The sequence below is a fragment of the Xenopus laevis genome, chromosome 2S, assembly GCF_017654675.1.
Source record: "Xenopus laevis strain J_2021 chromosome 2S, Xenopus_laevis_v10.1, whole genome shotgun sequence".
NCBI lineage: Eukaryota > Metazoa > Chordata > Amphibia > Anura > Pipidae > Xenopus > Xenopus laevis.
Genome location: NC_054374.1, coordinates 94,362,672 through 94,386,331, shown reverse-complemented (window position 1 = coordinate 94,386,331; position 23,660 = coordinate 94,362,672). Strand labels below are relative to the sequence as shown.

At 36.2% G+C, this 23,660-nt stretch overlaps 1 protein-coding gene across 2 annotated transcripts in view; it reads right to left on the bottom strand.

Annotated features, from left to right (window-relative positions):
• Positions 1–22,535, bottom strand: part of alcam.S (activated leukocyte cell adhesion molecule S homeolog) — a 43,420-nt gene extending 20,885 nt beyond the window's left edge. Inside the window, exons 1-2 of one of the 2 annotated variants that reach the window (XM_041583139.1) lie at positions 21,964–22,535; positions 2,653–2,753 (exon numbers count right to left, since the gene is read on the bottom strand). In XM_041583139.1, coding sequence (XP_041439073.1) covers positions 2,653–2,753; positions 21,964–22,027 — 165 coding nt within the window. In that variant the 5' untranslated portion in view covers positions 22,028–22,535. 2 annotated transcript variants of the gene reach the window in all.
• Positions 22,536–23,660: the final 1,125 nt, after the last annotated feature.

The following is a 23,660-nucleotide window of genomic DNA, read 5'->3' as shown; positions in this document are numbered from 1 at the left end:
AAAAAATATAAACTACTCAAAAAATATACCTCTTAAAATTTGATAATTGGATGCTTTGCACAATGAAACATAATCAGTTTAATCAATATTTACAGCTTACATTTTTGTTGCTAGGGTTTAGGGGCAGAATTTGAAATATATTTAGACAGAACACAACTTTATACACTTTGAAGAAAGCTATGGGAGTGGAGACAAAAGTATTCAACAAAGGAACAGCATTCAGGGTAATTACACAATAGTACAGGGAAATACCTATTATACTAAATAAACTATCAAAAAGCCTGTGTTTAGTTAAAACATGAAGCACTAATAGATTATCTGATCATCTCATCATCAAGATCATCTGCCTGGGCCCCATAATTAAAGTCTGTCTACAGAGAACTGCATAATGGTGCAATAAACATGCTGTTAACACAGCCACACAAGTACCAATAATGTAGTGGGGACTGCTTAGGCAAGTTTCAGGAAATACAATTAGGGCTAGTGGTTCTTATAGGGAAAAATATGCCCCTTTTTGGGATTATGTAGCAATGTTGCCTAAACACTGAAGAAAAAATATATATATGCTCACACGATTCCTCAGGTGAGAGAAACATAAATACTCTATTCCTGATTCATATGTACAATTTTTTCACCCTCTTAGCCTGGTTTATTTAAAGGGATACTGTCATGGGGAAAAAATTTTTTTTCAAAATGAATCAGTTAATAGTGCTGCTCCAGCAGAATTCTGCACTGAAATCCATTTCTCAAAAGAGGAAACAGATTTTTTTATATTCAATTTTGAAATCTGACATGGGGCTAGACATTTTGTCAATTTCCCAGCTGCCCCTAGTCATGTGACTTGTGCCTGCACTTCAGGAGAGAAATGCTTTCTGGCAGGCTGCTGTTTTTCCTTCTCAATGTAACTGAATGTGTCTCAGTGGGACATGGGTTTTTACTATTGAGTGTTGTTCTTAGATCTACCAGGCAGCTGTTATCTTGTGTTAGGGAGCTGTTATCTGGTTACTTTCCCATTGTTCTTTTGTTTGGCTGCTGCTGATGAAAGGGAGGAGGGTGATATCACTCCAACTTGCAGTACAGCAGTAAAGAGTGCTTGAAGTTTATCAGAGCACAAGTCACATGACTTGGGGCAGCTGGGAAATTGACAAAATGTCTAGCCCCATGTCAGATTTCAAAATTGAATATAAAAAAATCTGTTTGCTCTTTTGAGAAATGGATTTCAGTGCAGAATTATGCTGGAGCAGCACTATTAACTGATTCATTTTGAAAAAATTTTTTTTCCCATGACAGTATCCCTTTAACCACTTCCTCACATTGTTTCATGTTTAAGTGACGGAGGAACTTGTAGTCCCAGAATTCATTACTTATATACAATATGGAAAAAAGTGAGGGTGAAAGACTCTGTAAGCAACAGAGATATTATGGGTTCCTCACAATCTAAGGAATTGTATGGCCCTGTTAAAAAAATATATTTTCAGAGTATGTATGCCTATGTAAAAAAAAATATTTATTTTGGTAAATAATGTTGTGTTAATGCATTATTTACATAAGTCCAGTTGAATGGGTTTTTTATTTAAAAAAAGGGGGAGTGTTTTCACTATAAAGCTGGAAGTACAGTGGCAATCTACCCTCTTAATCAAAAACAGTATAAACTGGAACATCCAGGTTAATAGACGTTCAGTTTGACAAACTACTGAGACCTAAACTGTAGTTTATTGTTCATCTACCCCACCCTTCAAGAACATTCCAAAGGCACAAAAGTGGCATGATATTCAGTAAAAAGAACTGGAAAGGTCTGACAAAATAATAGTTCTTCTCCATGAGGTGTTCAAACTCTTTATACATGTGCAGGTATCTTGATTCAGCTTGTTATGAATAAGTGGGAATAAAACACAGCAAATGCTTGCATAGATACCTACAAGGGAAGTTTATCTGATCCATTTTGGTATGAGCAAAAGTGAAAATACAGCCTAGCAAATGGCTGCAGAGGATAGCTTTAGATATTTGATGGATCAAATCGATCAATACACAATGGGGCTTATTTATCAAAACTAGGCAAATTTGCCCATGGGCAGTTACCTATAGCAACCAATCAGTGATTAGCTTTTTAAAGCCAGCTGCAAGTAGAACAATGAAGGCTGAATCTGATTGGTTGCCATGGGTTACTGCAAATGGGCAAATTTGTCCAGTGTTGATAAATGACCCCCAATAAGTTTAGAAAATGTATTGATTTTTCCCCCTTATAGCATGATACAAGTGACAATGTTTTCCACTAAGAATGAATGAAAGCGCTACTATGGTTATCAAGGACACGGGTGTCCTTTGCATGGGTACAGTATGTTGTCCATGCAGTGAAGATTCTGCTGATTCATGGTATATTAAAAGGTTGCAAATGGGGTGCTCCCATATTTACGAAGATGCTAAAGACACAGCTGCTGTTTTAACAGTGGAAATATTTTAGTTCCTCATTAACTGACTATTAACAGTGGTTTTAATCAGGTGCCGTTTAATAACACCTTTAATAATCCCCATTTCTGAATTCAATTATTTCTAATGATGTCATATTTAACATGTCAGTGCTATATAAATTACAGATAATAATTATGTACTAACAAGTGAAAACTAGAATAAAATGCATTTAAGGATACTTACATATTTCCAGCTTGCAAACAGAAGATCATCCACTATTTCATGACCACATGGTATCATAATCGTTTCTCCATAAACTGCATTGACTGTATGTAGTCCAAAGCCTACAAATTAAGAAGGGGTTTGGCATTTATTGTCTTGGTTGTGAGTTACCTAGATGCATATTTTTAAATATCCATTTGCTAGAATACATGTCGATGTCATAAGGATCAAGTACAACCACGAGAAAGTTAATATTGTATAAAAAAAGGGTCATTTAAAAAACAAATAAACTGCCAAGGGTCATTTAAAAAACAAATAAACTGCCAAAAAATAGTAAATAAGCAAATAAACAAATTATCTAATGCAACTATGCATATGATACAGCCCCCCTCTCCCCAGAACATACATATCCAATAGCAGTGGAATTTTCTGTTAACGTGCAATATTCCAGTAAATTTAGTCAAAGCAGACACTAACCCAAATAACACATGATTTATTAATCCAGTAACACTGCACTAAAGCAGCCGCTGCCTCAAAACAGGGCAGGCCACAAACACTGGTCCCAACACCTATTGACTGACATATATATATATATATAACAGTATTTTATTTATTTTAAAACTTTCTCCAATCCATTTTCCAGGAATATTGGGAAGAGTGTCTAATGGAACATCAAGCCAACAGTTAAAACTTGAAAACGCAATTACATTTGGAGTATAATATATTCCTGGAATATATAGAATAGTGACCATATTAGCCATATCTTATAATGTTTACATGCGTGATCCAATGACAGTGTCACCAGCCTGCAAACAGAACACAAGACATACACATATAGACAACAACCGTAACACATACAATCAGAAATGATACCATAGCAGCTCTATGATATCACAAGCCATTTTCTGTTTTTCTTTGTCAGAATTGTACAGACCTATTAGTTAGTTTAGGAATAAAGGATTTTTTTTTTTAAAAAAAGAATGTGAAACAGAAACAATACTGTATTTTTTGACTGACCATAAGTTGGGGGAAGGGGTTGTGCAAGTATCATAAGAAACACAAGTTCAGCATTCCCTTTACCTAACCATTTATGTGTCTTATCTGGCAACATGATGTGTGGCCTAGACCAAAGAGAAATGTAGAAAGTATGGCACTGTCATGGCAATTCATGCAACCTTAGTAGACTCTAAGGGGCAGATTTACTAAGGGTCGAATATCGAGGGTTAATTAACCCTCGATATTCGACCAGGAACTAAAATCGTTCGACTTCGAATATCGAAGTCGAACGATTTAGCGCAAATCCTTCGAATCGAACGATTCGAAGGATTTTAATCCAACGATCGAACGAATATCCTTCGATCAAAAAAACGCAGGCAAGCCTATGGGGACCTTCCCCATAGGCTAACATTGAGTTCGGTAGCTTTTAGCTGCCGAACTAGGGGGTCGAAGTTTTTCTTAAAGAGACAGTACTTCGATTATCGAATGGTCGAATAGTCGAACGATTTTTAGTTCGAATCGTTCGATATGAAGTCGAAGTAGTAGTCGAAGGTCGAACTAGCCCATTCGATGGTCGAAGTAGCCAAAAAAACACTTCGAAATTCGAAGTTTTTTTAATTCGAATCCTTCACTCGAGCTTTGTAAATGTGCCCCTAAGGGCCTGATTTATTATTATGGAAAGAGGAGTAGAGCAATAATTTTAAAAAACTGTTTTAAGAATTCATGTTCCTTATCATAAGAGCATTATTTTTAAAAAAGCTTGCCATGTTTGCAGTTAATTAATATTCATGTTTTGTTTTGTTCAATTATTTGATTTTTTAATTATTTACAATTTTATAGTTCTTCAAACTGCTATCTGTGCTTTACTAATCATCCAAGCAGCATTTTAGAAGTCAGAATGAAAAAAACAGTGCAGTTATTGAATAGAAAAAATAAGCAAGATGGAAATAGGAACTACTACAAAATTGAAGCTTTCGGTCACGTGTAGCTTTTGGTTGATGATGTTAGAGTCCCCCATAACCACATAGAATTTTCAGTTGCAGCCTAAAAAGAGGAAAATAGGAAGGCTAATAATAATAATAAAAACAATTAAAGGCAAGGAAAGAAAAATTCACTTGGGGTGCCAATATGTTAGGCACCCCCAGTAAATTAAATTGCTAAATTTATCCCTGGTGCATGAGGATAAAAAAAGGTACTATCTCTGGGAAGTTTCTAGCACAGCTGCACATGGCGACCTTACCTTCCAGTCTCCCTGGGCAGACTTAAGACTTGTGCCTGTTCAGCAGCGTAACATTTTCAGATTTTACTCTACTTTACAGAAGAGTTATTTGGAAGTGGTCTATCCAAAGCATAATACCAACTAATATAAAAGTGAACTTCCCCACTAATTGTAATATATCTTAAAACTGAATTCAATTAGATCACTTTGATAAACACAGATTTGTGCACCAAGATTTGAACAAGACAAAATAACACAAGTCACTATGAAAATGTAATTATGAATTCTTAAAGGTGAACTATCGCAGAAATGAAAATTTAATATATTCTTCAGAAAAAGAAGTTCTGTACTGTTTCTAAAATAATCAAGTTCATCTTCACTATTCCTCTCTCAGCATTTGTTTCTCTTCATTGTCTCTTCATGCAGCAGTTGGGTGTCATTGACAGTTAGATCCAATATATCTTATAGGGGAACTCCATTTTGCCTAGATGTATTAGAGCTCACTCTATTAAAATCACCAGAGATCATGTCTCTCTACATGCAGAATTTGTGCAAAAGGCAGTTATTTTGTTAGGATTTTTTTGTACTGGAATCAGTTATTTGAGTGAGATCTAATACATCTACTAGGAAAGGAAGCCCTCCCCACCCTATAAGATATATTGGATGATTCAACTGACACCCAACTGCTGCATGAAGACAGAATGAAGAGAAACAGATGCTGAGAGAGGAATAGTGACGATAAACTCGATTATTTCAGAAACAATGTTGAATATTTAATTGAATTTATAGTTTCTTATTTCCATATGAAAAAGCTTATATTAAGTTTTCAGTTTCGTGATAGTTCCCCTTTAAAGGAAAACTATACCCCTCAAACAGCTCATATGTAAAACCCTGCTTCATGTAAATAAACCATTTTCACAATAACTTTTTTAGTAGTATGTGCCATTGGGTAATCATAAATAGAAAATAGCCATTTTAAAAAATAAGGATAGCCCCACGGGGTTTGTATGATTCATGGTGCACTCAAACATACCAAACAAACTATATTTGTTAGGTCACATGAGCCAATTAACAGACAGAGTTGTGTCTTTTGCTTCCACACTTCTTCCTGTTACAGTTAGGGGCAGATTTACATAGGGTCGAATATCGAGGGTTAATTAACCCTCGATATTCAACTGCCAAATGTAAATCCTTCGGCTTCGAATATCGAAGTCGAAGGATTTACCGCAAATAGTTTGATCGAACGAAAAATCGTTTGATCGAACCATTAAATCCTTCGATTCGAAGGATTTTAATCCATCGATCGAACGATTTTTCTTCGACCGAAAAATTGTTACAAAGCCTATGGGGACCTTCCCCATAGGCTAACATTGCACCTCGGTAGGTTTTAGATGGCGAAGTAGGGGGTCGAAGTTTTTTTTAAAGAGACAATACTTCGATTATCGATTGGTCTAATATTCGAACGATTTTTAGTTTGAATTCGAAGTCGTAGTCGAAGGTCGAAGTAGCCAACTCGATGGTCGAAGTAGCCAAAAAAAAAACATTCGAAATTCTAAGTTTTTTTCCTCTATTCCTTCACTCGAGCTAAGTAAATGGGCCCCTTAGAGTTGTAGTATTTCTATTCAGGTGATCTCTGAGGCAGCACACAGACCATCACTAAATGATGGCTCAAGGCAAGAGATGTAAAAGAGCAAAATTTACTTAAATATATATTCCAGCCCAGCATATTTAAAAGGAAAACAATATTCTCTTGTGCATAAGAGTTTACCATACGATATGACCCCCTTTTCTTTCCTCGTTTGTTCCTGGTTACTCCCTTTGTTTTCCCCTTTCCCATTAAAGTAAAAAGCAAAGCAATCTAGTATATAGTTACTGCAATACTAATATTACTTCATGATAGAGTACATCTAGCGGTCCTCAAAACAGACAAACCCCCACACGAGTTTGATGGAATTTCATAAGGATTTTATTCAATTGAAATGTCATACTGTTGCAACTTTGTGTAAAATGTAGGGATACACTGAATCCAGGATTCGGTTCGGGATTTGGCCTTTTTCAGCATGTAAAGTAAACTTTGCCACATGACTCCTTATTTACACTTGAACATGGCATGAACTTGAACATGTGAAGCCTAGCATCAAAAATGTTTCTGTTGGAAATGTAGCTGACTACTACATAGTCTTTTATATCCATTGTTATAGAACTTGCAAACAACACAGTAACAAAGCTCCAACTGAGACATAAGCCTGATTCAAGTATATTCAAGTGTATTTGTTGCACACATTGCTAGTGAAAGCTACCAACATAAATGCATTGCTTTCTTTATTCAGCAAGTGATGTATGGGAAAGTGTAAGATACAGCTAAAAGAATACGGTAAGCTAAAATGATGCAGTTAGTCACTATACATGGAAAGCTTTCCAAAAACCTTCTTTAAATTATACTGGTCATTTAAAACAAAGGATGGCTTTCTTGTTAAAAGACTGGTACACTAATAAATATAAGGTTTATGTTATATATTTAGCACCCACATATCTTTGCATTAGATTCCTCATCAGATGTCAAAGATGTGAAAAAAAATAATTGTATTTGTATCCTGAGACTTTTCTCCAACTAGCATTGAGCAGACCTGGGAAAATGCTTCACTGTTAGTTGTAACTGAACCATCATTGTATCCAGACTTGGCTTAGTTCAAGTAGATCTTTTATGTGCTGCAAATGCCCCTTAAACCAAAAATATAATGAAGAGAAGAAACCTGCATTGTATTCTCAACAAACATGGATATGGATGAAATACATTTTACTCGTTACTTTTTTTTTAAGATATTATAAATCAATGTACAAAAAGAAAAACAATTATGATGATAATAATAATAAGAATAACAACAACAAGAATACCTAATAACACATATTTTAGAAAAAACTTCCAAAGGAATAATTCAGAAACTTTGAACCTCAGCCTAAGACTGCAGTACTTGAGCCTGCAGGGGCACACTTTATTACTGTACATATAAAAGCCAATTAAATATATTTTTAGAATGAATCTGTACTCAACAGAACTTGATTTATTAGTAATCAAGGGTTTTAAGCACATTATAGCATTTTTTAGACAAAAAGATGAAAACTATGTTTGTTCACCTGTGAATTATCTACAGGTATATATTGGGTCAGTTAGAGGCACATTTATCTAGAGTCGAATTTCAAGTTCATGTGAGTTTTTTTAAAACTCCCATAATTTCAAAATTCGACTAGTCGAAATGTATTAATAAAATCCAATAATTCTAACTCAGACAAATTTAAACGACCCTAAAACTTGAATCGAATTTGATTAGAATTCGATCAAACTCGATTTGAGTTTTTTTCTCCGCAAAAAACTCAAATGTCAGAAAGGATGCAAACATCTCCAAATTGATCCCTCTCCCATTGACTTTAACAGCGATTTGGTAGGTTTTAGGTGGCAAATAGTCAAATTTGAATTCTTAAAGGGCCAGAGTATGAAAATCTCAAAAATCAAATTCGAATCGAGTTTGGATAACTCCCTAGTCAAATTTGGCAGTTTTGACCATAAAAAATTATTTTCAATAAATCTGCTCCTTACTGTTGAGTTAGCAACATAAGCATTAGAAATGTGCCTGAGTGTTTATGTAATTCCACTTCTATATAAGATACAAGACATTTTCATAATGCATAGAAACACGTCTTTAGATCTTTAGCTTTGGGTTATACCAAAATAAGAGTGGCTTTATTGTGACTTTCAGAAATCAAAATGCCACAGCAGCTGTTAGAAATTACACAACCCCAATTGCTTCATATAACAATTAACTATAATTAACAGTATAACTTCTTTCTACTAACAGCTAAGGTTTAAATGTGAACAATGAATGTGAAGTAACAAGAGGTTTTGTGAAGACTGGTGGTCATCAAGACATCAAGAACTCTCTATAATAAAAATGGGGGCACAGTAAGATTAACCACAATATTTGTTGTTAATTTGGAGTGGGAAAGTGGGCATTAATGAATATTCAGAACTTAACACAAACAGTCTGGCGAATTAGTAATATTTGCACTTCAACTCATAGCTGTAATATCCTGCCTGGAGTTAAACGGGGGACATGGTGTTTCTGGGCTGTCTGACTTACCATTGCTCTATGTGAGCAGAAAGCTCTGGCCCTGCTTCACTCCCACTGCTATATGTGTAACTGCAAGTAGGGCAGGGCTTTGTTCAGCTGTTATCTATCTGGCCCATCTGATCCCATGTGATCAGTATAAGCCATTAGGTTGCCTATAAAGACCCCTGCCCTGCACTGAATCATTGCCCAATATAGGTTCTGTTTACTAGTTCCTGTGTGTGGTGATTATTATTATTATTGATATCTGTGTTTGACCCTCTGCCTGATTGACTCTGATATTTTGCTGCCTGTCCTGACCCTGGCCTGTGACCTTGATTACACTTGTGTTCCTGATTTGGTACCGTATTGTCTGATGATTGTTATTGACCTGGCCTGTCCCTTGACTACGCTTCTTGTCCTCCGTTCCTACCACCTGCGGTTCCTTGGCTTGCCCAGAACTCTCCTTCTGGTCCTCTCACACTATGACCTGGCTGCATCTGAGTAACTGAGGGCTCCTCCCGAGGCCAAAGGCGGCTGCTACAGGTGGAAGACTGAGCCACGACCGGGATCTTGGGGTTTGTTCTGGGTTTGGGATACCAATCATTACAATAGCCAAGATTAGTTACAATCCTGGCATTCCAATGGCAATTATTCTATCATGTTTTCTTCAACATATACCTCCATAGAAGAAATGTAAAGAGTAGCTGGGATAAATATGTTTGGTAAGGGCAATCTATATCTGCAATTTTTAAAATCTCTCTTGAACGACTGCTTTTTGTGATCAATGCTTTATTTGCAGGGAACATTTTGACTTTACTTTACTCTGGCCCCTATATCACAGTGTTATAGTGACATACAACAGTACCATATACCTTAATTTTAACTCTCCTTGCTTTCTCTTTTTAGTTAATTTTCAACTTATGTTTTATAGACCTATTTCAGTCATGTTCTGGCAACTGAATGGAAGTGTGTAATATCAATGGATTGCTAGAAGGAATTCTCATTATTCTTACATTTGTTATGATCATTTTTAACCCTGCATGCCATTCAATATTGTTTTACTTGCCTTGCTTTTGATTTTTATGATTTTTTTTCTGATTCTTTTAGTTTTAGATGTTAAGAACTTTTTGTTATATCTTGTTATATTCTATTAAAGGAATTAGAATACAGGTATCAGATCAGTTATCCAGAAACTCGTTATCCATAAAGCTCTGAATCACAGAAAGGCCATCTCCGATACGACTGTATTTCCTTTTTCTCTGTAATAATAAAACACTACCTTGTACTTGATCCAAACCAGGAAATAATTAATCCTTGTTGGAAGCAATTATTATTTTTTAGTGGACTTAAGGTACAAAGATCCAAATTAAGGAGAGATCCATTATCTGGAAAACTCCAGGTCCCGAGCATTGTTGTCGTGGGCCACCAGTTGGACAGACCTGCATTAGATAATGAGGGGTCTGCCCATAAGGGTTTACAATCTATAAAGGTAAGTCAGACCTTATTTAGCTTAAGACAAACATGAAGGGCGTTTTTCAAGTTTGAAGAAAGAAAAAAACACAATTGCACACAATTTACACAACCTTTTTTTTTTCCTCAACTGATTTTTTTTTTTTTCTCCAGCACTCGCATACTAAAGAAAAACTCGGACAGAATAGTTGCAAATATGCTTTGATAGCGAAAAAAGTCAACAACAAACGAAAATCACATTTCACTAAAAATCTAAACAGTTTTAATAAACCAGGAAATAAATACATACATTTAGGAAATAAATAAATAACTACTTGAACTCTTATAAGGCAATTCCCATTTACGTCTATATTTAAAAAAATAAATAAATAAATATTCTTGTGTATATTCATGTTTGTGTTATTTCTCACATCTTACTAGCATGTACTGTCTGGTAGCAGTACTGGCTTGTGCCTTATCCTATTGTAACTGTGAGCAACAAACACAAGCTATAAATTCACATCCAATATATCAGAAAAATGACTGTGACCCTGATTCTTATATTCTGTTCTTAATATATTTCTCATTTAGCTCATTTGACTACAAAAGGCCCGATACACTTACATGTTTTCTACAGAACTAAGCTTAGTAGCACACAATAATTTAGTCGACACAGATTTACTGTACATAGTAATATAACACTTTCTTGTGCGCACTGTAATATTTAACATGAAGCACTAGTGTTCACCATGCTCAAAAGTTTTTTCAAGCAGCTTGTATAGTAACTTTTTGTAATTGTATAACCAAACCAAATACATTGTTACTGCTTCTACTACTTTTTTGGGGCATTCATGGCATCCCATCTATTGAACTGCCACTATTTTTCATTTCCCTACTGATTAGTCATAACAACGAATTAAGAACCAAAAGTGAGTTAAATTTAATTTGCTTAATTTAATCCGTATATGCTTTATATATTTAATGTATGACCTTCACTGAATAAATGTTGACAATGAAGCAAATCTTCTACTTCACCCCACAATTAAGTCTACATTGCCTAACAAAACACCCATTTTTAGATAATGCTCATCAGGAACACAAAACAAATATTATTTTACTATAATCTGCCCAATTCTAGATTTTATGAATCAGTCCCCAGATCCAGTAAATTATTTCTGTTTTTTTCTATGTTATTAACCACTAAACATTACAACCTCTTCCCTTAAAATTAATGTTGATCTTAGAGGTAGTGTTCATTGTAAACAATGTGGCAGTGGATGATGAGTATGTAAGACCAAAGCTTTGGTCAGCAGAAACTTTTCCCAAGAAATGCAAAAAAACAAGGAGATGCCCACATTACCATCATCATATGGGATTAACATTGACATGATATAGTGGCTTGGTAACCTTATTATAAATTTGCAACTTAAAACCACAGAACAAATCCACTTTTGTATGCCAAATCAAATTTGCCCAGTAGCACTTCTGCTATACATTACTTTTACTTTCATTTGCATTGGGGTGCTAACACAACCCCTTTTGTATGCTATTCACCTTGGCAATATTTTTGCAAATTAGAATGGTCTACATTATATATGTGATCCGTTTGTGTTTAATGTTATTTCTAAACAATGTATAAATGTTTTTAATGACAGGCATTGTCTTAAGAGGTTGAAAAGGTGTTTTCACAGCAAAGTAACAAACTAAGGAGAATAACAAAGGATAATTTTAGATAAATCGGAAATAAATATACTAAACTTTGTGTTTAGAAGCACAAGAACACTACACAAAACAAGTTGTAAATGAGCTTCCATTATATTCATAAGTGTATCCCCATGAGCTTTCAAAGTAGCTCTTAAAGATTTTAGCCATGAAAAACAAAACCACTCCGAATAATTGTCTATAGCTATAAAAGCTGGGTGGTCTTTGAAAAATAATGTACTGAGCCAAAAAGAAGGAAGGAAAAGCTTGCTTTCCAACCCCTCTCTGCATTCATTCATTAGATGCTGTGACATGCAGATACAATCATGTTTAACAAAGAACTGAAAACAGAAGCAATAGTTTACCATACTGATTAGATTTCATCATAGGGGCTGTTCTATTGCACCACCAGCACACACATTTAAATTGTGAAATTTACTGGAAGGTACCAAATGGCACCTCCTTCTGAATAAATCATGTGCTTTTTAAATCATTCTGGGGCTCCTCTTCTGTAAAAAATAGACACTGTCTGTTTTACTATACTGTGTATGTGCGTAGCAAGGGATGCTTGGATAAATGACAAACTGGCAGTGTAGAATGCCGGACCAAGGTAAAAAGTTCCTAACCAATTGCCAGTGGAAGTTCAGATTCACATCAATGCAAATGAGTTTTCTGAAGTTTTTAAGAGTGGGTGATAATATGTCCCATGTGTAATTACTTTTAATTTGAAGCAAACTTAGAGTTCAAATGCAATAGCATGATACCACTGGGCCCAACTGGTGTAATCAGAAGTTGCAGCATTGACTAAGGGTTCATGCACAGTGTTTTATTATCGTGTTTGAAACTTTGTGAACCCTTTTGAAAGGTTCCATATAAATATGACCAAGTGACCTGTTTTCACACAAGTGAAAAATGAGAACCCAAGTAAACAAATTTGTCAAAAACATAAAGGTTTTTCATTTGTTTTCAGTAACTTCTGTGCCTGCCTTGGGCAGCAATACCTGCAACTGTTGATCAGTTCTGGACATTGGCTTGAAGTAATTTTAGCCCATTTATCCTTATGAAACAGCTTAAACTGAGGGTTGTTGGTGGGCATTCTCACATGAACTGGTCCATCACTATAAGACTTTGATTCGGCCATTCCAAAAAGTTAACTTTGCCCTGCTTTAACCATTGTTAGCTAGATCAACTGCTCAGCCCACTTTCTTTTGCAATTCAGTCCACAGAAGCATGTCATGCAAAATTTGCTGGTTCAGTTCAGAATTGATAGTTCCATCAACGATGACAAGCCATGTTAGTCCAGAGACAGTATACCAGGCCCATGCCATAATACTGCCACCACCATGTTTTACAGATGCAATAAAGGTTCTTATGCTGGAATGAAATGCAGTGTTTGCCTTTTGCAAAAAAAGAAAAAGGGAAAAGTAAAACCTCATTCCCAAATGAACTTTATTCTGCTTGCCAAAAGAATTTTTGGGCTAAAAGTTGATGAGATCTAATCAAACCAATGGCCATTCAGTGTGTGTCTGATTAGATTTTTTTCTGGCAATACACTTCATATTTCTCCATATTTCTCAAGCGTTCTCAAATAAAATTAATGTGACAAACATCTAAGAATGAAAAACACAATATATTGCAAAAATGTTTACACAACAAAAATCAGGAAAACAAAAACAATATTTGAATTAAAAAAGAACCCCTTTGTGATTCAGAGTTGAATCAGGGGGTAATAATTAGGGGGGAAGCATTTTTCTTTAATTTAAAGGAAAACTATACCCCCCAAACAATTTAGGTCTCTATAAAATTAAATAATAATTAAATAATATTATATTGAATAAAACAGCTCATATGTAAAACCCTGCTTCATGTAAAAAACCTTTTTATAATATACTTTTCTAGTAGTATGTGCCATTGGGTAATCATAACATAGAAAATTGCAATAAGGGCCGCCCCCTGGGATCGTACGATTCACTGTGCACACAAACATATACTTGTTAGGTAGCCAATTAACAGAGTTGTGTCTTTTGCTTCAACACTTCTTCCTGTTACAATTACAGTTCTAGTATTTCTGGTCAGGTGATCTCTGAGGCAGCACACAGACCATCACGAAATGGGAGTTCAAGGCAAGAGATGTAAAAGTGCAGTTTTTACTTAAATATATATACCAGTTTGTAAGATTCTTTAATATGCCACTTAATATGATGTAAACTTTTTGTTGCTTAAGTATTAATTTTGGGGGTATATTTTTCCTTTAATTTAATTTAATACTTGTATTTGAAGACAATTGTATGCTAACACCTATGCTTTGCACTGTAGGAATATCTCCAAAATAACATACAACTGTACAACTTCTGACATAAATAGAGAATTCATTAGGGTGATGACAAATGGGGCGAGTTCGCATCCAAGGGAAAACTGCACTCCTTCACCAGCAACAAAAATACCTTGCCATTTGGGAACTCATGGATTTTGGAAACGGCAGGAACTGCAAGTAAACATTTTTTGTGGAATCATCAAAATTTAACCAAAACTATTCCATAATATATAGCATAAGAAAATAAATGTAGACAGATGTAGAACATAAAAACTATCTGAACTTTCAAAAATAAATATCAGATATGTCTAGCTAAAAAATACATTTATAGTTTTTGTGTCTGCAGTTCAGTGTTTATGTGCCTTTTCCATATAAGCCCATGTCGAAATGGGGGGGGTTATATTTTCCCTTTAAATCGATATACATCAGTCTAATATAGGAACCTAAAAATATCAAACTTCTCTACTGGCATCTGGTGGAAATAGCTTAAATTTTTTTTGCATACTATTTGAAAATGAATCCTACTATTTTAGACACAGAGATAAAAACAAACAAAAAAAAAAACCAAAGACTTCTTCAACATCTTCTTAATTCCTCTACCCCAGATAAAGATATCTTCTACCTCACATGAAAAGTACTGTGGAAGCACAAAAAGCTAATCTGGGGACAGGCTAATGTGGGAATACAAACTTAATTCTAGTTCACACTAGAATTGAAAATGAGAAACATAAAAAATGCAATTTCATAATGCAAAACCCAAGGCAAGTAAATCTATGAGCCAATGTATGTGTCAAAACTAATCTGTATATGAATTGCAGCTAAAATTATATATTATATACATCAACAATAATCCTACTTTTTTGCTCTGCTTAGGTTAATCTTGCCAGATAAATTGTATAGTACAGCTATGGTTGAAATCTTTTCTGGAAAAAAATACCCCATTTTTTTCTAAGGCCTAAATCATGTTTTACCAACCACATTTTTGTCACTTTACAGTCATTTCTCTCTTTTCGGATTATTTTTTTTTTTTTTTTATTTATACTTGACCGTACAAGTCAATTTGGTTGTTTTCCTTTCATGCATAATTTACAGTTTGTTGGTCTGGACTTTAAAATATGAATCTACATTAAAAGTTACCTATAGGTCATCATTTTTCACTGATAGATCTGCTTTTGTAAGTAATTATTACCTGAAGTTCCTTAACCTGACTGTTTTGCCAACCTGACTGTCCCTTCTTAACCTGTCAGCGTTTCTAATGCTAATGGACTCCTGCTGCACAGATATCGCAGCCCCCTCATAGAGGAACATGGGGGTAAGAAATGTAATGTAAAATCATCTGGCAAATGCTTTTATGACAGAATTCTAGATAGTATACAAAGATAATATTATGATAGATATAAAAAAAAGGTTATTTTCTGGGGTCAGTATCTCTTTAAACTATACATATATTTTAAAATCATTCTTATTATGTAGGCGATGATGAATACTATTTTGTGCCTTATTTTAGTCTGGGCTAAAAAGGACTAATAACTCTACAAAGTACAATTTTATACCTCCCCATAGATCTTTTTTGATCTGCTGCCAGTTAAGTGGTGAGCATGTTCTAAAGGTTTTTCCCACAAGGACAATAGGAAGTACTGTAGGTAGCCAATCACAGTTCTCCCTTCAAATATGGAAAGATAAACTGCAGCTTCTTGTCAGGTCTGACTAGCTGCTGCTTGGCTTCCATTCTACAGTGCTGGGAACCACAGGCTTGAAGAAACAGGAAATGGTACAAATGGGCAGTGATAGAAGGGGTTTTGGGACTCTCCAGTAAAGTAACCTATTCCTTGCATTTTTAGAAGTGTAGAATGTAAAAGCATTTTCACAAAATATGTCCCCTAAGGACATTATCTGGTGGGCAGGGACAGGGGCTACAATTGACATCTATCACCCGTGTGATATTCGTTGTTCAAGAAGCATACTGACCTACTAAATCAGTGCAATTTTCCGACCAACTTGTGAACCCAGTTCTCACAAATGACCCATTGTGCAGTCAGAATAAGCCAGTGTCTTTCTTTTACTTTTGTGGTATCATACCAAATCCAAACATTTGGCCGGGGTCCTCTTACTTTATAATAAGGTTGTGGATGATTATTTTCAGTTCAGTCATGCTGCTATAAGTCTATGAATATTTATGACAGCAAAAAAGTCCTAACCCAGGTCTATTGCTAACAGTCCCTCCAGGATTTAATGTTTTTGGCCTCTTAGGTGAGGCAGAGTCTCTACTAAAACATATAATTGGGCTTTGCAGAAATAAATCAATTCAAACCAAAGAGCTTATGAGCGTTTAAGTTGAAGATGTCAAATGTTTATCACAAAATAAATAACTGACTTTATATAAACTTTCACATTTGAAGTTAAGTGAATTCCATAATACTGTAGGTCATGTGATGAGATCCAGAGCCTACAGGAATCAATTCTACTGAACAAAATTCCACATATATAACATTGTAAAAATGTAAGTCATGTTAAGAAAAATAAAACTTGGAAAAAATGTCATGTATGTGAAGCACTATGCCTAAAGACTCTTAAAACACTTTAACAATAATAAAACCTATTGGATTGCCTTGCCATAGATTTCTGCTACCTTTATTAAAGTGGAACTGTCACCCAGACATTAACAGCTGTATAATAAAAGTCATTTTCAAATTAAACATGAAATCAAAATAATTTTTTACTATTAAAGCATTCACAACTCATTTAAAAATCTCAGCTGTCAATCAAATATTGCCTGCCCCTCGTCTATGCCTTAGGCATAGAGGCGGGGCAAGCAATTACTTTCACTTTCCATTCACCACCTACTAGATGTCACTGCTCTCCTCACATTCCCCCTTTCTCTTTACCATTTAATTGTGTAGCCAGTTCACGGGGATGGATATCAGGTCCCCCATTCTGGTGCACAATCAAGATTCTGAGATGATACAAGGCTTGCCTTAATAACAGTGTCCACAAAATGGCTCCTGCCTCCTTGCTATAATTATGAGTTGCCAGACTGAAGGAAACAAGATTCAAATAATGTATACAGTGTAAGTAAAGTTAATTTTGCTTGACTAATGTGATAAAATAGGATTTGGAATAATTTTTTTGGGTGACGGGTCCCCTGTAACAAGGTACTATCTTACATAAAGAAAAGACAAAATTAATCATTTATGAAGAACAGTGTATTTTAACAAAACACTATGGCAAATGGCACTGCTGTATTTTGGAGTTTTCTCAATAATGGGTTAGTGGATACAAGACACCAATGAACGTAAGCATTGCATCTTTAGCCAAATAAATGTAGCCATTGTAAAACATAAGGGTTTTGGCCTAATCTTGATGGTATGCAGGGGTTGTTCGCCTTCCAAAATATTTTCAGTGTAGTTTTTTTTTAGAAAATACATCAGTAATTTTTCAATTACTTTCTATTTTCTATTTGTAACCATCTTTCCAATATTTAAGTTTAATTAAAGTTACATTTTACACATTTAAAACAAGTATAAACTAATGTAGCAAATTGCATCTGCACCTGGATTACTAAACTGCCAGACTGAAACTCTGGATACTGGAACATTAATCTTTAATGGGGAACTCCGCCTTCCAAAACAAAATTTGAGGCTCACATAACACAGAAACCCCTAATATATCTATCACAGGTACATGTTTCTTCAAAAAGTATGAGTAAATGCCATTTTCTATGCTGAAATCCAGCTGGTTAACAGTTCTTCTCTTTCTGCATCATTTGAAATCCTGGCAAGGAAGGAGGGACTAAGTACTGATGTTACAAATTGAAACAACTTACAGACAGCATGGAGGAACTACATAACCCACATGCATTGCACTGTGATGTTCCATTGCTTACTGAAATCAAGTGTGCATGGAATTGTGGAGTTTGGAGGATGCAGGCAGAGGACAGCTGCCTGTCGATACAAAGCAACATTAATCAGACAGCTCAGCAAAGTAGTCAGAGAGATCAGCAGGAGAGCAGGGGGCTAGGCCTAGGGAACTGTCGGAAACTATTAAAAATCATGAAAAGTCTGCATACTTTTAATTAATGTATATTGCAAAGTTGCTTGGAAGTTTCAAAAAACACATACTAAAACTCGAAGAAAACTGTAGCTGTGCAATCCATTTATACATGTAAAATAATTTCAGTAACATAAAGCTGTTCATCCATAAAGCATATGGCTACAACTCACATTCAGATTTTTAATATTCACTTAATAACAGCAAGCCAGCTTCCCCCCATTTCATCATATATTCAATGAAATGACATACAGTAATATTGCTGCCAAAATACTGATAACTAAATCAGCAATTCTATTTCTGAATAAATATATTCAAATTAATGCCTATTGCAATTTCTAATCATTTTCTATCACTTTCAAAGACATGCTAAATTAATGTTCTTGTCCATCTACTTATGTTTTAGTTGCAACTGTCACATTTCTGCGGAGAGCTGGATTTAATCTTTAAATTACCAAAAAGCTGTATTGGCATTTTTGTCACAGTTAATTACAACAGCGTTGTAATAGAAAACATTTCAACTGCAAGAACTTGATTATTTCACACTTTTATTCTCCCCTGCTAAGGCACAGGAAGAGTAAAGTGAAAAAAGGAGCTGTTCACACATCAGTGAGCCACAATAAAATCAGATTCAACTTTTAAGTCATAGATAGCTAGGAGGCATTAATCTAGTCAGTCCACCTTAAAACTATCTTTTAGTATGGTATAGACAGCAAAAATCGAATTCAATTTGCTTTTGTTCTTCATTTATTATATATTTTATTGTTTTAATTATTCACATTTTTGTCCTATAGTTCTCAGGTTGGAAGGCATAACACTTCAGCAACCAGGGAGCAGCTTTAAAAACAGTGCACTGCACAAATAGCAAAGTGCAAGAAAAAAGATAAACAAAGCCTCACAGTAAGTCTGCAATATGTTCAGCTGCAGCAGATCAGGAAGGCTAATAAATGAAAAATATGCACAATAAATAATGAATGAAGACCTACTGAAAAAGTTACTTAGACTGCTACAGTATTACCAGCATTTTTTCAATTTTTTTTTTCAATAATTTTTTTCAGTAGGAAATCTGAATGTGATACAACTAATCTCCACAAGTTGGCACTGTTATTACAGGCTAGATATCAGACCTTACCAAATGTGAAATGCAAATCACAGTATTCCAAAATTCTTAATTATATACACTTTCATTTTTCCCACCAGGCCTTTCAACTGGGTGCATTTTGGGTACAGACAATTGTAATGGAAAACTGCTTTCAATAATAACGTACCAATGTTTTGTAAACAAGAAAGCCCAAAGTGTCAACATTTCTCCAAACTGTCCTTTTATCTTTGGAAGGCACTGATTAGACCCCATGAAATAACTTTATGCAGTACTGGCACAGAAACATTTGAGCAGATTAGATAACATTACAAGACTCGGGGGATAAAAGCTGCTGTTACGTGCAAGAAAAAAAATGGCTTTATTGCCCACTAGTGAAGACTGTTGGTAATGTGAAAGGAATGTAAGATTTAGTAGCAGACACATGACCACAAAGTATAAGGAGTCATTTTTAACAAAACCATTATAATTAAATAAAAAGCAAACTGGAAGAAGACAAATCTACAAAGTGATGATACTTAGAAAGGACTGCCATTCTCTCAAACGAACATTCAAACTTTTTTAGGCAACATGGTATATAAAAAAAAAACTATGATCAGTATACTAAAATTGTTCCTCAGCTCAGAATAACCCGATGAATCCATATTTATGTAAATCAACATTAAAAAAAAAAAATACTTCTATGAACATCTAACTTTAAAATGTTTTTAAATTGCTTTTCTAACAGACTCAGTTGTTTGCTTCAGATTACTTGCACCCTGCCTTAGTTAGATACATTCAATTAAATCAAAACCTGAAAAACAACTTTAGATATCAGTTTTTTTTGTAAGGCTTCTATTGGTGTTTTGTTTGACCAGTTTCACAGCAGTTTCAAGGCACCAGTAACAAGAAGAGCAAATAACCTGCTTAATAGTGTTCAAAGCAAATATTTGCCAACACATGCACAACTGAAATGATGTCTCAAAATGTACCCTCATACAGGATGCAACAATTAAACTAAAACCAATAAAATTATTAAAGGAACACATATGGCAACACTTTCACTATTAAAATTGGTCCTCAATTAGGGTTAGTATATTAAGTCTCTTCATTCATCTCCCTATCCCAAGCCCCCATAAGTTGTCAGGACCAGTCAGAGCCACAGAGCTTCTATGGGCTCAATAGCATTCATGTACTGCTTTTAAAAACAACTTGCACAATAGAAGAGCACACATGAGCATTCACTGTCCAGTTGCCTAAAGAACAAATAAAAACAAAACTCTGGGATTATAAAGTGGCACCCAATGATTATTTTACATAAACAACAATGTTCCACTCCTAGGCAGGAACATGAGTTCTTAGATATATGTATATAAATGTTCCAAATATGGAAACATTGAAAGGATGTTACAATGTATTAAAAAGGGGGGGTTTCATCACTCACCTATGAAAGACATAGTGGTTATTGACTAATGGCTCAATGTTGGAGCTATAATAATAATTACTCAAAGCCAAGGGGTGAAATCTGTATGTATTCTCTTATAATTCTGCATCAAATGACATCTAAGACAACAAGATGACAGATTGTTGTTGCCATTTGCAGAAAACATGGATAAGAAACATCTGGATAATCTGATAAAAGTAAACCACAATCAAATAGTTTCGGGCAGTATTATTCAGGATAGGCATGTTGCAAAATAAGATCCTTTTCTGCATATTTCTGAATTGAATTAGTGAGCTGCCACCTTTGTAGTGACCAAATTAGCCAGTTTGACTTGAAGTATGGACACCCACCAACTCTGTATTCAGATATTTCACAGACATGTGTCAAAGCCATAGCCAAATCTGCCTTTCAGTGGGTCAGTTATAGGAACACACCGCATGAAACATTTGCCAGATCTTTTACTAGTTGTCCGCCAACCAACTGAGGATACTAAATACAGAAGAGAATACCAAATACACACTAACTGGCTATAGGGAGACATTTAATAGCACAAGATGAATGGGTGAGAGACAGGAGCAAAATGCTAGTGAATACAAATAGTGGTGCAAGGGAAATGATTACTGTTACTGATGTTTTCTTTAAAGGAAAGAATGTTCCATATAGTATTAACAGGTATGTGCAACGTGCAGCCCTCCATGTATCAGTTGCTAGGTGGGGGCTGGGAGTTGCTGCTCTACAACAGCTGGAGGGCCCCAAAGCGGACACAGATATGGCTGAATTATAAACACATCAAGACTGATTTATTTATGCATGAAACATCAATGGGCAAGAAAAAATCAGACACATAATATGAGGCAGGCAGAGTTGATCTATCATTGTGGGATTCCAAGTGTTGCTTAGAGAGCAGATGTCCCAGCATTATTACTACATGCCATAAGTACCAGACAGAGGCTGGCATGTACACGTGCTGTATATTACCTGTCCTTAGGGTGGCTGCACACAGCACACACACGACCAGCAAGGTCCTTGCACTTGCTTCCATAGCCCAGGATCCGGTCCCAACGACAGAGGAGCTGCCCGACCTCGCCTGGGCAACCTACACCTAGAATGGGCCGAATATCAAATGGCAACTCCCGGTAATGAAGTACCACTCAGTAAACCCCGCTGTATTGTGCGCGAAAGACTCCCCAAACAGGCACGTAGTCTGCCCTTCCCAGCAGGGCTGCTCCTGATTCACAAAGAAAGGGGAAATGACTAGAAGAACAACCCGAAAGGAGCCAATGTGAGGGATCCCTGAAAGTGCGCAGCCAACTTCCACTCGGGAGAGAAGTTCTCACACAGCGACAGCAGCAGTCCGGGCAGGTGAGTGTGCAGGGAGGATGCACAAGGGCGGGCTGTCTCGGCGGGATGTTTGCTGTGGAGCACTCAGTTCCTCCTCAGTCGCTGGTCGCTGTGACTGACTGTCAATCTCCTCTGAAAGCAGCTTCCCCTACTCCTCCTCTCCAGCCAAGCTAACCAGTTGGGGCGCGTCCCCGTGTGAGCGCGTGCTCGCGATAGGACCCTATTGCTAGTATATGCGGTGCACAGGGCGCGTGCGTGGGGGCTCCTAGTTATTTATTGCTGCCCACAAGCCTCACTACATTCCTTGTCAGTGAATAGGTATCAGCGTGTTTCCCTTTTAACTAATACGAGATTAAGGTGAAGATGGTGGTGCCACACTGCTGTCACATAAAGTGTCATTAAAATCACTAGTCAACGTGATTGTTCGAATGTATCTTTCATTTTGGAACAAAGATTCTATATACTATATAATACTACCTTCTTATAAAAACTCGACATGTTTCTTTGAGGTACTTATTACCATACAGTACCTCCGCCCCATGAATTGGAGGAACGCTTTTCATTTTGCCTCCGAGCGCTTTATTAATAAGACACCCCCATGAATTGGAGGAATGGTTTTGCCCCCGAGGCCGAGCGCGTTATTATTATTATTACACACCTCGAACTGCACTAAAGGCAAGCATAGCCGAGGCAGCCGGTGTACAGTGCGAGGGCGCGCGCGCGTGCACACAAAGGCAGCAGGTTCCCCCCGCGTCGTCCTGCTTGTGGCGCTGCAGGACCTTGGAGTTCGGCTAAGAACCTGTGAGAGCGTGTATGTGCGCAAGCACAGCGTGCGGTAAAACAAAGCAAGACCTCCTGCGCTCTGCCCCTCCCTCTGTAGAATAATGGGAAAGTCCCGTATACTTGCATAGATAGGAAATAAAACTACTAAAAGAAGTACAAAGGGCTAGTCCAACAGTAATAAATAGGAGCCGCTCAGTGTATTCGAGTTGATTTGATCTTTTTAAGGAAATGAAACGGTGAAGTAACTATACAACGCGTTCTCACACCGGCGACATTTAATTTTTATTGACATTAAAGTGTACACGGAAGAGATTTTTGGACTTCCTTGTAGCCATGACTTTCTAATTCCCACGACCCGCGGTGAAACTATAACTATCCATAGAACTGTTTCCCTACGCCCCAATGGCAGCGACTTTCACTATACAGTCTATACTTCAATAGTATTCCCGTGTATAATCCAGGTACAGCAGCCGGGCTACCCAGTGGGGAATCCTAAACTGTACTCGAACAGCAACAGGTGCTTTGCGCTCACAGGCTTCCTCGTGATCGTA